This window comes from Leucopleurus acutus (assembly GCF_964270905.1).
Source record: "Leucopleurus acutus genome assembly, chromosome: 13".
Taxonomy (NCBI): Eukaryota; Metazoa; Chordata; class Mammalia; order Artiodactyla; family Delphinidae; genus Leucopleurus; species Leucopleurus acutus.
The window spans coordinates 72,907,590-72,921,964 of NC_139155.1; the positions used below are offsets into that span (position 1 = coordinate 72,907,590).

The window sequence follows — 14,375 nt, forward strand, 5'->3', positions numbered from 1 at the left end:
TCAGAGGTAGTTTTTTTCCCTGCTCACTAACTTTGGAACCTAGTTCCTAAATAAGATGGGTAGCCACCATGGCACAGGCCTTTGCATCAGTAGGTGAGCACAAGGAAAACACGGTCGGCAGGAAGGCAGCAAGCGTTCCCCAAAACGGGTCTTGCCATACTGGCCTCATTTGCTTTGTGACAAGGAACCAGACTGGCAGGTGAGTGGGTGCTGTGGAGATGGCCTGTCTGATGTCAGCAGAGCATCTGAGAGCACTGCACTTGTACCTGAGGGGAGGAACGTGGGGTGGCCACAATAGGACATGGCAGCTGATTTGTAACCTGTTCTGTGATAGTATCTAAAGACATCGGTTTGACCCTGGTTATGGGGCCTCTCAGGCTGGGCCAAAGTACTCCTCCCTGGGCCCTATCGTGTTCTAAGCACGGTTTTTTATAATCACTGCTCTGAAATGAAAGCCTAAGCAGCTTGCCCGTCAGCACCCACCTGCCAGGAATACATTTGAGGACAGGCTCTGGAGCCAGGAAGGCCTCAACAGATCAGAATCAAGAGAGAGGCTGTGCACGATGATTTAGCAGGAGAGCTCCAGAGTCATGTCCTAGCTTTCTGGACAGTGAGACATACCCAGTGGCTGCGTGTCTCAAGGGAGCTGACCGCAAGCCGGAGGTGCTGAGGCCTCTCTTCCCACCGCTTCTGCCCTCCTCCAGGCCCAGCGGCACTCCTGGCACCCATCTCCCTGCTCCCTGCCATCCCTCTGCTTTGCTTCCAACAGAAAAATCTTCCTCAGACAGAAAGCCAGCCATGTGACTCTCTGCCTAAACTCTTTTGTGGCTCCCCAGCGCCCTCAGGATATAACCTGAATTTTCCAGCATGACTCACAGCCTTTCATGATCTGGGGAAAGGTACCAGGAGTTGAGTGGTGGGGGGCTCCTCTGATTTTTCATCTTACAGCTTTCATCTTGTCTCAGCGTCTTCCGTCCTGTCTGATGACCGAGAGCTTGTCGTGACTCATCTTGTCTGATCTCTCCATCTCCTTGCTCTGCATCCTCCTGAGGGCAGCCTCCCCTTGCCAGAGTGGTAAAGTCACATCCCCAGAATGAGTTTTTCTTTTAACAGGCTGTCGTCTAGAAGCAGGTGAAAACTGCTGGCTCTCGTCATGCACCCGTGCATCCTGACACATTTAGTAATTACACTGGGAATGCTTCCCACAGAGGAGAGGGAGCTTTGAGGAGGGAGCCCTGAATTATGCAGGGGGCCTTGGGTTCCTAATGGGCGGTAATTCTGCCCTTGGCAGGACGGCTACGAGCAACTTCGGCAGCTCTCCCAGCACGCCATGAAGGGCGTCATCCGCGTGAAGTTTGTCAATGACCTCGGGGTGGACGAGGCAGGGATTGATCAAGACGGTGTTTTCAAGGAGTTCTTAGAAGAGATCATCAAGAGGGTGTTTGACCCAGCACTCAACCTGTTCAAGGTATTTAAAGGGCACGAGAGCGTGGTTGACGGCAGCCAGATTCGAGGTGACAGATGAGAAGTGAAGGCCTTGCTTGTTGCAAGGCATTTAACTTCCCTGTCCCTACCCGTCCTTTTGCCTTGCAGACGACCAGTGGGGACGAGAGACTCTACCCTTCGCCCACGTCCTACATTCATGAGAATTACCTGCAGCTGTTTGAGTTTGTGGGCAAGATGCTGGGGAAAGCTGTGTATGAGGTAGGCACGTTAAGAAGCAGTGAACAGGAATGGAAAATAAAATGTTCTAAGTACCGTGGGCTTCGTATGCATGTAAGTGATCAGGTACATAGTGGCAACTGCCTGTCACAAGGATAAAGGTGAGGAGAGAGGGACGGGAACCAGCACCAACCGTGTTCTTGTCAGTGAAGCGGGGATAGTAGAGCTACGTTATTGGGTTGCTGCAGGTGGTAAATGAGGTAATACAGGTAAACATCTCCCACGGTGGCTGGCAGCTGGTCACGGGGGAAGTCGGAGCTGCCATCCTCACTGTTATTAGGAGGAAAGGTGTCTGAGCTTCTGCTCCCGGTGTCATGGGGCCGGGGTGGTGTGGCCTTCTGCAGGCTCTGGGCGAGCCCTCCCAGCTCCTGGTCCCTCTCTCCTGAGAGCCCACCAACTGGCAGGACTGCTTCCAGGTGGCGCTTTACCCCCTGCCCTGAGGATCCTGCTCCCCAGGAAGGAAGTAACGCTCCAGCTTCAGCTCATCAGCAGCCTGTCCTTGTGGCCTCACAGTGGACTCCAGAGCCACAGGAGACCAGTCCCTCCCCAGCCTGCCTCACCCCCAGCGGCCGCCACCTGAGTAGTGCTCGTGTCACACCCATCACAAAGCCCAGGGAGGCCAGGATGCCTTCCAGAGGCAAAGAAGCTATAGCGGGCCAGGCTGAGAGAGGAGGTCATGTGGGGTGAACATACTCTCTAGTCCATCATTCTCTCTGTGTAAACAGCCCCGGTCCACGGCCTCAGCCCTTGCTGTGATGATGTCAGGTGCCCCATGTGAGTCCAAGCACCCTCCAGGCCTCCTCCTGCCCTGGACTGGTTGGGTGGTCTGGGCTCATTCTCTGTGCTTCTGTTTCCACATCTGCAAAATGGAGACAATTTCTCAGTTGATTCCTCTTTTTTACAAACAAAACAAAACGAAAAAAAAAAACCATGAGGCCCTGCCTGGGCATATGCCGTGTTTTTCCTTTGAGCGTGTAGCTGTGATGAGACCCAGGAGAGGCTGGGCCAGCTGAAAAACACCACTTCCTCGCTTTGTAAATGTCCTCCCCCACTTCCTGGGCCTAGTCTCCGTCTCCTCCCTCTCTGGCAATAAGGACCTCCTGGGTCCTGATGAGGAGTGGCCTGTGTTAACTCACTTCGCACTCGTCCTCAGGACAGGCCCGTTGTGGGGTTTGATTGGCTCTCCCTTCTCAGTCTCTCCAGCCCGCACACCTCTCTCCACCCAGTACAGTCTGTCTGAAGTTCCTGGCGTTGTGCAAGGGCTTCCGGGCTGTGTCCCTGCCTCCAGGCCACTCCCCACAGGAAGTACCCGTGCGGAGAGCCCTCCCAGGGCTCCCTGCTGCCCTCTGGATAGAAACCAGACTCCAGGAGGCTTATGAGCTCTTCCTGATCTGCCCTGTTTGCCTCCCTGGCCTTCTCGCTCACCCCCTCCTTCACACCCCGTGCTGGGGCCAGACAGACCTGTGTCCCAGCCCTGGAGGGCACCTGTGCGCCTTGTACTAAAGGCCTCCTGCCCAGCTATCCCTTCCTCCTGGAAACTTCCCCCACCTTGTTCGTTTAACCCTTAAAACTGAGGCTCTTCTAGTCCCCGTTTACAGATGATAAAGCCAATGCCCCGTGGTCTAGCAGCAGCGGAGCTGAGCTGCGATCCCTGAGCTGTGCCGCTGCAAAGCCTGGGCCCTTACCCACTATGTGGTAATGTCCCCAGGAGGCGCTCGACTGTGTTTAGGTGGTAGGGATGTATCGCTCTCCAGACTGAAAATTTAGGAAGTCTAGAGATGTCATTGGCGCCCTCGGAGCCCCATCTGCAGCCCGAGCCGCCCTGGATGAGATCACCGAGACGGGCTGCTGGGCAGCAGGTGGCAGCTCCTGTCTCCTCTCTGGCAGGGAATTGTGGTGGACGTGCCCTTTGCATCCTTCTTCCTGAGCCAGCTGCTCGGGCACCACCACAGTGTCTTCTACAGCTCTGTGGATGAACTGCCTTCTCTGGATTCCGAGTTCTATAAAAACCTCACTTCCATTAAGGTCAGTGTGGAAGGCGGCATGGCTTAGCTGAGTGCCGGTGTGAACTCAGCCAAGTGACGCCCCGTGGGGTTCAGCTCTACCCCGTCGTCGTGGGGTGGAGTGGGATTTCCTGCTGTGGTGAAGTGGCACACTCCTCAGCCACTGCAGGGCCTCGTGTCCCCGCCTGAGCACTTCCTCCCGGGACTGATGCTCACAGCCTCCTTCCTCCAGGTGACGAGTGGCCTTTTCCTTTGTTTCAAGTTGTACGGCAGCCACAGTGGTAGCTGCCCAAGCCGATGTCATAGGCGGGGAGTGTTAAAACCTTCAAGGATGTAGCACTCCTTGGCCCCTACATTGTCCCTTTCTCTGTTGCTTCAGCGGTACGATGGGGACATTGCTGACTTGGGCCTGACACTGTCATATGATGAGGATGTCATGGGTCAGGTAGGTGGGCCTCTGGCTGAACCTTGTTCCCCCTCCCCACTTTGGCTTCCTAAGACCTGCCCTAGTCCGGATGTTTTCCCCAGGAGACCCACAGACTGGGGCTGTGTCTGTCTGTCTGTCCACCCTTCTCCTCTGCCTCCCCAGCCCCTTTGCCACCCTGCCAGGAGGGAGGGCGCTCCCCTCCCCTTCCCAGCTGACCTGGCCTTGGCCTGCTCGCCACCCAGAGAGCTCCCACCGAGACCCTGCTCTGCTTCCAGGGCACTTTGGGGTCATTTCTGATGGAAGCTGTGACTCCTACTTTGTACACTGCCTTTCGTTACCATGGTGAGGATTAGCTGTTCCAGAGGATCATGACTGAGACATGGGGAAGGAACCACCTGACAGGGTGTGCCTCTAACAGAACCCTGTCCTTGCTCCTCCTCGGCATGGAGAGCAGAGCCGGGAAAAAAGACCCTTGAAGTCGTGGCAGCAGAGGGGCTTCCCCCGGACTTTCTCTGTCCTGATTTTCCTTGCAGGGCTCCCAGTCCCTCCATTTGCATCCCCGGACCCCTGCATGAGCCCCAGTGTGCATGTGGTGTTAGGGCCGCTCTGGAGCTCGTAGTACAGGGCCGACTTCCCAGGGCCTCAGCGAGGTCACTCAGTCTCCCTGAGCCACACTTTCCTTATCTCAACAAATACCATTTGCCGAATTAGTCCTTGCTGGGACCAGTGTCACCAGATGCCCTCTAGACCGCACGCCCTGTCCTCCTCCTGAAGAACCACTGAGCACGCTGGCACGTCAGTGCCCTAAGAAGCCCATGAGAAAGGAACCTGCTGTGGTTGTGTTAACCTCAACCTTCCCCAGCTCATTTGGTCACAGAACTCCTCTTTCAGGGAGGGCACACCACCTCACACAGAGATTCTCCAGATGGTGGTGCACAGATCAGGAGTTCCCTGCAACCTATTGTGGGAAACACCTGGCTGGGCATTCCTAAGGGCCATCCAGCTTTAACATCCTGCGGCGTCAGCCCCGAGATGTTGATAGCAGTGGGACTAGAGGGCACCGTTACTCCTTTCCAGGTCTCTAGAGTTACAGTATATTATGTTAGTAGAATTTCTATTAAAATTAGCTTTGAAATGATGCATTCTTTGATTTTTAGGCGACCCACAAGACTTCTTGAAGTTGAGGAAAGCAGTTGATTCTATAGCGTTTTTGAATATTTAATCAGAGACTTTAATCTTTAATTTTGAGACTTCTTCCCGACATTCTTAATTTTCTGTCCTGACTATAAAAATAATGCAAACTTCTAACCAAAAATTCAGCTGCAATAAAAGCATAAAGGTGAAAGTGAAAACCACCTATAGTGCTGGTGCCTGGAGAGGGCCACTGTTAACATGTGGCCTGAGCCTTTTTAGGTTTTTTCTCCCTGGGCACATATATAATTTTTTGCATACCTTGACTGCTGTTATATAATCTGCTCTTTCCCCCCCACCTTTTCAAGAAATATACTTTTTCATCATATTTTTTAATAGCGCCACTGTATTCCAAGGTATGGTTGTATCAGCATTTATTTATCTGTCCTCCTGTGCTCTTCGTTGCTAACACGTTCCCCTCCACAACACCCCGGGGCCTTAATACACACGTTTGTACGAGGATCAGATGGGAAGGAACCTGTCAGATTGATCATGCAGGGCCGGCTTGTTGATATTTAAGCCCTGGCTTTTTGTGAAAATGATTGTTCCCAAACATGTCTCATCTTCCTCTGTCGTTATTATGGATGTCGGCATCAGGCCTTTCCATCTTCAGGAAGCTTTATTTTCTCATTAGAATTCTCTTGAGTAATTGTTCCCCTTCCTCTCCCCCAGCTTGTTTGCCATGAACTGATTCCTGGAGGGAAGACCATTCCTGTTACAAATGAAAACAAGTGAGTATGGCAATTAGATTTTTAAGGTCACCACTTGAAAAGACTTCATTCTGGCTCTCTGGGCTTACTTTGAGAATTTATTAAGATAAATTGAAGTAGAAAGAGGCCATAAACATCATAATGGAATTTACTGGTTACAGTTCATAGGCCGAAATCGTATTAAATTCGATTTGCAAAATAAGAATTGACAATTTATATTTGCAGTAGCACTTCTAAGGTCAGAGGCACCCAGGCTGTGGTGTTCCTAGAAATTTAATGACGGTTCTAGATGCAGACAGATGGGTTCTGAGCCGGTCGGGCACGAAGTCCTGAACCCAGAGGGCACGGAGGTGGAAAGACTCCTTGGAGGGGCAGATCATTTTAGAATGAGGGTGTGTGGCAGTTGTATAAAGCACTGTTCTTGAGAAGACACAGTGATGAATTCAGATGCAGCAGACAGGTCCTTGGACGTGGGGAGACCCTGAGGCCCAGCAGCTCTTGTCACAGATAACAGGCTTTTAGGAATCTGTCATCAATGGTCCCTCAAAGCAAAGCCCCTGCATGCATGTCTCCACCCAGCCCTGTACTCACCTAATTAAACGGTAGGACCCGGCTCAAGGAGTAGATATTGGCCCTTTTGTCACTCTGTCAATCTCCTGCCACTAGGCTCAGCTGAGCATCTGAACTGTTAATCTGAGCATCACTCTCTTCAGTGACAAGTGAGAGCTTAGTCCTACCCGGTGAGTCATTTGGATCAGATGCACCTCACAGCCCAGTGTCCCCAAGCATCGTGTCCCTCTCGGGTCGGATCAGTCAGTCCACGCACTCGGGGAGCTTTTATTTAGACTGTCAGAATAGTCGGGAGAGCAGACCCAATTCTCATCATGATTGAAATACACCCATTTTGACTCTTGGCCACAGGGCCTTAGAGTGACAGAAAGTACAGGGGCCACAGGGCGGGTGGAAGCTGCCTGGGGGTGTCAGAGAGCAGGGTGGGCCCTGAGCCTGCCCACCGTGTGCCTGTAATCATCCCTTCAGAGGGTTTCACATGAGAATGCGTGTAAAGTACCTTCCAGGATGTCTGGCTCAAAGGAGGCCTTAATAAATGAGAGCAGTGATCTCACCATCATCAGATATGTTACCCTCGGATGGGCCCGTTTTGCCAGGCATGGCACGGGGACGATGGTAGGAGCCGTATGTACAGCAGCCAGTGGAGGTGGGTTGATACAGCCTGGGTTGGAGTGAGGTTCCTGTCCTGCCTGGAAACCTACGTGGAAAGTCATTTCACTAACTCTTACGTGTCCTTAGCATAAAACCCCAGTATAAGGGCAAGGACGTTCAGTCCTGCAGACTCTTAAAAGACATCACCAGGACCTGCTCCTGCAGAGATACTTGAGCTTGCACTTCCTGGGTGTTCGATGGGAAAGTCTCCGAGGCTCCCTCCCTCTTTTGGTAAAATGGAACAGTATTAGTCACCTGCTTCAACGAGTACATGAAAGAAATAGCAGTGATAGAAAAAAATCATATTTAAGTATATCAGTGTGCAAGCTTGCCACTGGAAGCTTTTTTTAAATAGGCATATTTTCCAGGTCAGTAACTCAGATCTGAGCATCGTGGGGTAAACAGATTTATTTGGACTGTACTAATTTGGAATTTTGAGAGTTGTACCTGGGCTGGGCTCACATTCTTTCATCTGAATAAATGGTTTGCTAAGAAATCAGCAATGCTGGCAAGCCTGTGAAAAGGGATTTCACCTGGGCAGAAGCATTGCACTGTGCTGTGCAGCTGCAGATGAACTACTTGTGTGGGTGAAAGCAGACGTGGAAGACCGGCTGCTGGGAACCGTTGTTAGTGCTCCAACTTCCTCATTAAGCCTAATCGTCAGCCAGCTGCGTGTGGTTAAAACTTCCCGCAGCCTTACCTTCTCATGGCCTAGACTCCTTGTCCAGTCTAGCAAGGTTTTGGTTGAAGTTTCAACATGAAACAATTTTTCTCTGGAGGACTGAACAGTATCTTAATTGGTTTATGTCCAAAAGGATGAAGTTAAATAAAAGTCCCTTTGTCCAAAGAAGGGCCCTCTCCTTAGCTGGAGATGCCTCACTTTGATTCTTGACAGTGAGGTTACCCCAACGTCTGACCCACTGGCTTTCGCAAGGAGTGCATGAGGTGACGCCCTTGACACTAACGCTTTCACAGTGGCACACCGTGGGCCGTTCAGGAGGGCTGTCATCCTCATCGCCGTTGTTCTGGTGAAGTGCTCTGGTGCTATTTGTGTTTTTGTAAAATGGTTCAGAACTGACTGGACTCATCTTTCAGCCCATCAGCAACTGCCCACCCTGTCCTGTTAATTTCCGTTGTTTTCCCTTGTTGGCAACAGAATTAGCTACATCCATCTGATGGCCCACTTTCGAATGCACACTCAAATCAAGAACCAGACAGCTGCCCTCATTAGTGGATTCCGTTCCATCATCAAACCTGAGTGGACCCGGATGTTCTCGACCCCTGAGCTACAGCGACTCATCTCCGGGGACAATGCTGAGATCGATCTGGAAGATTTAAAGTAAGGAGTGAGTGCAGGGGCAAGGTTGAAATTCTTAGGCCTCCAAGAAAGCAAGCTGCTCCTTTTTTGGGTTCCTTTTGGAGAGTTTTCAGGGTCCTGTCTCCAGATGGACTCCTCTTCCCTGATCTCTGGGTGAGTTGCTTTGGAAGAAAAGCTCAAGCCCTTGTCTGCCTGGAGACTGAGAAGCAGAAGCAGAGCTTGAGGCCCGTGGGGCTCTCCAAAGTCCTAGGAAACAGTGGTGCAGGGTCTCCTGTCAGCTTCTGCTGGGAAACAACAGGGCCTACAATGCAACGCTCCACCCACTGAGCTTCCGGAACCTGGGGTTACTAAGGCACGAACTTCTGGCTTAAGAGAAGTTTGTCGTCACCCAGGCTGGCCAGAGTTTGCTGTGCCGCTTATCTAAATTCCATGCCTGCCTGTGTCTGTAAGCGCCCATCAGAATGTGTGGTTGAGCCCTTGTCTGCATTGTTTTCAGGAAGCACACAGTGTACTACGGTGGTTTCCATGGAAGTCACAGGGTCATTATCTGGCTCTGGGATATCCTGGCCTCTGACTTCACGCCCGACGAGAGAGCCATGTTTCTGAAGGTATTTCATATGTTATCTATACGTGCAGGGGGCCAATTCCAGAAGTTGATTCTCAAGAGAACCAGTTTTTCCAACAGGGCCTCTTGTAGGCATAACAATCTCTGCCAACCTGTAGAGCTGCTTACCCCCCTCTCCTAGAAAGAGGAAAGCCGGTCTCTCCTAACCACGTGGTCGGTGCCCCTCACAGCAGGCATATTTATGTCTCTGGGTGGCCTGTCACCACACCTGCAGTTCCTTGCCCTGTGCCTGCCCTTTTCTGTGGCTGCAGACAGCCCCAGAGCCAGGGGGAAGCCACAGAACTGTTGTACAGGAGAGAATGTGACTATACTTTCTTTAAATATAGTGATAGCAGAGCCCCAAGGTTCTCCCTGCCCTCCAATCCTCCTCCTGTCCCAGGAGACTGACCACCCCTCCCTCCCTGGACCAGCTCTGGCTGGCAGCGGGCAGCAGGCCTGATCAGCCTGAACTGGGAGGGGCATAGACTCACCTGAGTCTGTTTCCTCACCCTTCAAACGGGTCGAGTCACACAGCACCTGTGGTATGATTAGCTGAGCTCGGATTCACAGAGGACACAGCACGGTGTGGAAATGCTTCTAAATAGGATCCGCTGCTGCGTTCTTTATGGTGGAAAATACAGGATATTAGGATAGTAATATATCTTGTCAATACTTCTTGTAAAAACCGTTTCTGAAGCATGACACGTAAACTTTTTGGATCATATCAGGAATCTCACTACCATTCATGACATTGTTTAAATGGTAATATTTATTTTAAGACCTAAACACTCAGCCTGACACAGAGTTTTGAAGCACAGCTTGGTGTTGTAAGTAGCAGGTCCCTAGATCCCCTGGAGAAGGGAGAGCGTTGGGCTAATGTTGAACTAAAGAAAGCGAACGGTTTCTTAGGATTTCCCTGTGCAGGTTAAGCACTTGGATTTCCAGGTGGGTAGATGCCTCTGTCCAGGCAGGACTAGTCATTTTGGGAAATGACACAGGAGCTACCATCTGGAAAATGCAAGGAATTCCAAGAGTGTAGCAAGGAAGCGAGGCTGGCTGCCCACAGGCCCCATTTGGGGCATCCAGTACCTTGGTCTGCCCTCAGCCCCGCTGGCTCCTGAGGCCTGGTTTTTGTTAGCGTGCTGAGAGGAGATTAGGAACCAAGCTCACAGGGGCTGCCCGGCAACCCAGCAGGCCCGCGTGCACATCCTCTGCGTGGCGAAGAAGCCGAGCGGCAAGGCAGGTGCAGAGCGAGCACTCACGCTTGGTGGTATGCTGCGTGCCCCTGGCCTCGGCCCTCAGCTCAGGCCTCCCCCTGACACGCTTAGCGGGCCCCCCAGCTCCTCCCTCTCCGGTGCTCTTGTCGAGTGGTCTCTCCCTGAGGGCGGCGTCAGCCAGGCCCACTCTGACTCCCAGCCCTGCTTTGTGTTGCAGTTTGTGACCAGCTGCTCCAGGCCCCCGCTCCTGGGATTTGCCTACCTCAAGCCTCCCTTCTCCATCCGCTGTGTGGAAGTGTCGGATGATCAGGTACCGCTGCTGGGGAAGAGCCGGCCCCTCTTGGTGAGGTCTGCTGCACCTACCGGGTGGGGCACTTGCCCAGTCGTATCCACAGGGCGGGCAGCCAGCCTCCTTGGCCGGGTGAGGAGGTGTCGCGGTTCTCGGGCCAGGAGCACAGGTGGGCCACTTTGGGGCCTCAGCTCTCCTGGAGGTCCCTTCCTCGTTACTCCCTCAGGGAAGAATACCTGCAGGGCATTTTTCATAGCTGCTGGTACAGGTCTGAGCGGCAGTGTGGGAGAGGGGTCGGAACGTGGGCTCAGGAATTGGACAAGCTCAGGCTTCAACTCCTCCACCTGCCGGCTGTGCACACCTGGGTACGCGGCCTCATTCCCTCCTCTGCAGAGGGAGAGTGGACGCCCTAGGGGTTATCGTGTTCTGTGTGCCACAAGCCTGACCCATAGTGGGTGCTCAGATGGTAGCCGTTGTTATAAGTTTCTCATCCCCACAAAAACCCAGTGGCCTCTGAGTGTAGCTGCCTTCCACGATGCCACCACCCTCACGCTGATCCCTCCTCTTAGGTGACACTAGACGACCCTCAGCCCCCTTACTTAAGGAAGGCTGCCCCAAGTTACGGTCTGTCGCAGGCCGCAGCGCTGGCAAGGTCAGGAAGGAGTTTGTTACCATAACATTTTTACAGTGTTCCGGCTCTTTGCACATTGGTTTACCGATGGTTAGCAGTTAAACCAGAGGTCCTGTTTCCAAGTGCTGCTTCATGCAGGCTTCCGCCGTGCAGGACCCCAGGAGCCAGGCTTGCTTCTGTGCACCCACCTCTCCAGGCTGGTTGTCCTCCGCAGGGGGCCGGTCCAGCCCTCTCCCCAGGCGCCCCCCAACCTGAGGCTGTGGGGTGTGCTTGCAGGACACTGGCGACACCCTGGGCAGCGTCCTGCGTGGCTTCTTTACCATCCGCAAGCGGGAGCCAGGTGGCCGCCTGCCCACCTCCTCCACCTGCTTCAACCTGCTCAAGCTGCCCAACTACAGCAAGAAGAGCGTCCTGCGGGAGAAGCTGCGCTACGCCATCAGCATGAACACGGGCTTCGAGCTCTCCTAGCTCCCAGCCACCCTCAGCCCCAAGAGGCAGCGTTCCCCTGGGAGCACGACTGACGTGCCAGGGCATGGTGGCCCCCAGACCCTCTCTATAGCCATGAGACGTCCCCTGTGGCCTCAAGAACTTTGGATGCACGTGACAAAGCTACCCAGCACTCTCCAGGTGACACTAACAGGAAGGGGGTGTTGAAAATAAACCTCCAGATTCCGCCAGCATTGGTCCTTCTTTCCTACTTTACAGCGGCCTGAAGCCGAGGCCTGTGATGGCAGTGGGGCTTCTCTTTTTGTTAATTTGGTCTTTTCGTGAGTTTCTGTTCCTTAACTTTCTGAGCGAGCCATGCATGAACAAGTCCCAGGAACACCAAGGTTCCAGAGTGGTTTTCAGGGCGTGGGCCTGAATGCATGAAGCCGACCTAACGTGAGATGCGTCCCTTCCGTTTCTGAAAACTCTTTACTCAGGTAAGGCCTCGCCAAGCCTCTATGCACCCTGCAGAGTCTCAGCCTCCGTCCCGTCCGCAGCAGCCTCTCTCCAGATAGCCAGGCCCACCTGCTCCCGGGGCAGCAGAGGTGCCTGCCGGTGAGACCACGGAGCACTGGAAGCTCAGGGCGCTGCTCCCACCTCAGAGCCCCGAGTTCCACTCGGCGGCGGTCCTCTGCCCATTCTCACCTCAGATGCTCCGGGTCCTCAGCAGCCGGGCTGCCAGGGAGCCCCTTCTGGCTTGCTCCCGTCTTGGGCACTCACGTTGGCATCCCGGGTTTGGGAGAAAAAACCCGTCGTTCCTTAAGAGCAGCTCCGTTTCCAGAAGGCGCTAGCTGTTACTCGAAGCCTGCTGATTCCTGGGGAGGGCGGCTGCCTTTCCCCTGCTTGTTGGCCACACTTGTCGTCTAGTGAGGAACAAACACCAGCTGAAGGTACCTGTCCCATCTGGGCAGTGGCTTTACTCTGTAGACTGTAAAAGTCCCAAGAAACTTGGGTCTTGTTTCCCGTCCTTCCTCAGCACTGGGAACCCGGGAGCCCTTTGCACTGACGGAGGCTCATGAGGCTGAGGAGACTTCCGGGCCCTCCGGGTTTTTTGGTTTGGGGTTTTTCACTTTGTTTTCTCTTCCAACCCATTGCACTCTTCTGCCGTCATTCTTCACCTTTATCACGAGAACTGTACTCTAGATCCAGGGAATTGAGGCAGAAGCCATGTTATTGTTCTGTGTGGACAGCCACCCACCTCGCCCACGTCACCACACTCCCGGTGCATCCCCACCAGCCAGATTGAAGCCAGACTAGAGGCCAGGAGCCGGCAGAGGACTCACAGCTCTCTTCCACATAGCAAAACACCTTCCAGAAAGAACCTTCATGTTGGTGGCAAAGCGGGCAGGACCTGTCTCCTTGGCCTCCGGCAGAGGGTTTCAGCCAGGTGCCGGCATCCTGCCCAGGCTCACGTTTGGCCATGTTAGAGCCCCAGGCTTCTACAAAACAGAGCACGTGTTTCACCTTGATGGGGAGACGGCAAGGAATTTAAAGACAGATAGGAATTTATTACTCTTATTATTATTAAGATTTGTCAGTAATCTCCAATTCTGTGGACTTGCCACTATCTTTAAACACTCGATTCCTTGGAAAATTCCTTTTAAACGTGCGTGTTGTGCTCTGGGCAGGTGGGTACATTTATGCTGGTGCCTAAAGGATTGTCACCCTGCACTAAGAGGTTTGATTCTTATTTCCTAGGGGTCTGCCAGTGTGGGATGCAGAGAGAGTGGGTTCGTAAGCACCAGCATCGACTTTGTTCTTCTGACGAGGAGGGGTAGTTTGTCATTTCATTTAACTTCAACAGCTGGAAGTATTGCACTATCCGAAACCCTGAGTCTGTGCTTTTCTAGGTGGTGTTCACAGACACCTCGATGGCTCTTGATGGCTCTAAAAAGTTGTGGGGTGGAGCTTGTTTTCATAGATAACTTCGGATTAAAACAACAAAAGCTTTATCAAATTTGTACTCAGCACACAGTGGCTTTGTTCTGCTTTTTATGTCGGGAAGGAGCACTTTGCAACCGAGTGCCTGGAGAGCTCAGGATGGGGCATCTGGGGCTTAAAGGGCGTGCAGGCTTCCACAGCGGGAAGAAGACACAGAGGATGATGCAGCAGACAGCCGAGGCTCACTGCCTCACCAGGGTCAACAGTGCTGGACAGTGTGTCACCTTTCAGGTAAAGCTAAAGCCCCCTTAGGCACCCTGCATGCTCCCCATCCTTCTCACGCATTTCCCAGAGGCAGCCACCACCCTGGATTACATGCCTTCCACGGTAACGTAAAATGGTGACAGGTGTTTACTGAAAAAAATCCAGATAATTCAGAAGTGCTCAAAGTAAGATTTTCCAGCTAATCTGGGTGTATTCAGCTTTCCTCCATTACTGAGGGTCGCATTTGCAGGACACGCCAGCCCTGTCTCTTCCTGTTACACAAGACCAGGTTTACACCCAGCAGAAAGCCCATCTCAACCCTGCCAGTCTTTCCAGCTCCTCCCGTGAGTTCTTGCTGCCTCCCCTGGCCTGGGGGCACCTGAGGATCTGAGCATCAGGAGAGAGGTCTTG

General features: G+C 52.9%; 1 protein-coding gene across 2 annotated transcripts in view; it reads left to right on the forward strand.

Moving 5' to 3' along the window:
- Positions 1 to 12,349, forward strand: part of UBE3B (ubiquitin protein ligase E3B) — a 55,846-nt gene extending 43,497 nt beyond the window's left edge. For both annotated transcript variants that reach the window (XM_082852548.1, XM_082852549.1), the window contains exons 20-28: positions 1,292 to 1,468; positions 1,594 to 1,704; positions 3,610 to 3,747; positions 4,105 to 4,170; positions 6,016 to 6,074; positions 8,431 to 8,613; positions 9,089 to 9,200; positions 10,631 to 10,723; positions 11,610 to 12,349. In XM_082852548.1, coding sequence (XP_082708674.1) covers positions 1,292 to 1,468; positions 1,594 to 1,704; positions 3,610 to 3,747; positions 4,105 to 4,170; positions 6,016 to 6,074; positions 8,431 to 8,613; positions 9,089 to 9,200; positions 10,631 to 10,723; positions 11,610 to 11,801 — 1,131 coding nt within the window. In that variant the 3' untranslated portion in view covers positions 11,802 to 12,349. The remainder of the gene's footprint in view (positions 1 to 1,291; positions 1,469 to 1,593; positions 1,705 to 3,609; positions 3,748 to 4,104; positions 4,171 to 6,015; positions 6,075 to 8,430; positions 8,614 to 9,088; positions 9,201 to 10,630; positions 10,724 to 11,609) is intronic.
- Positions 12,350 to 14,375: the final 2,026 nt, after the last annotated feature.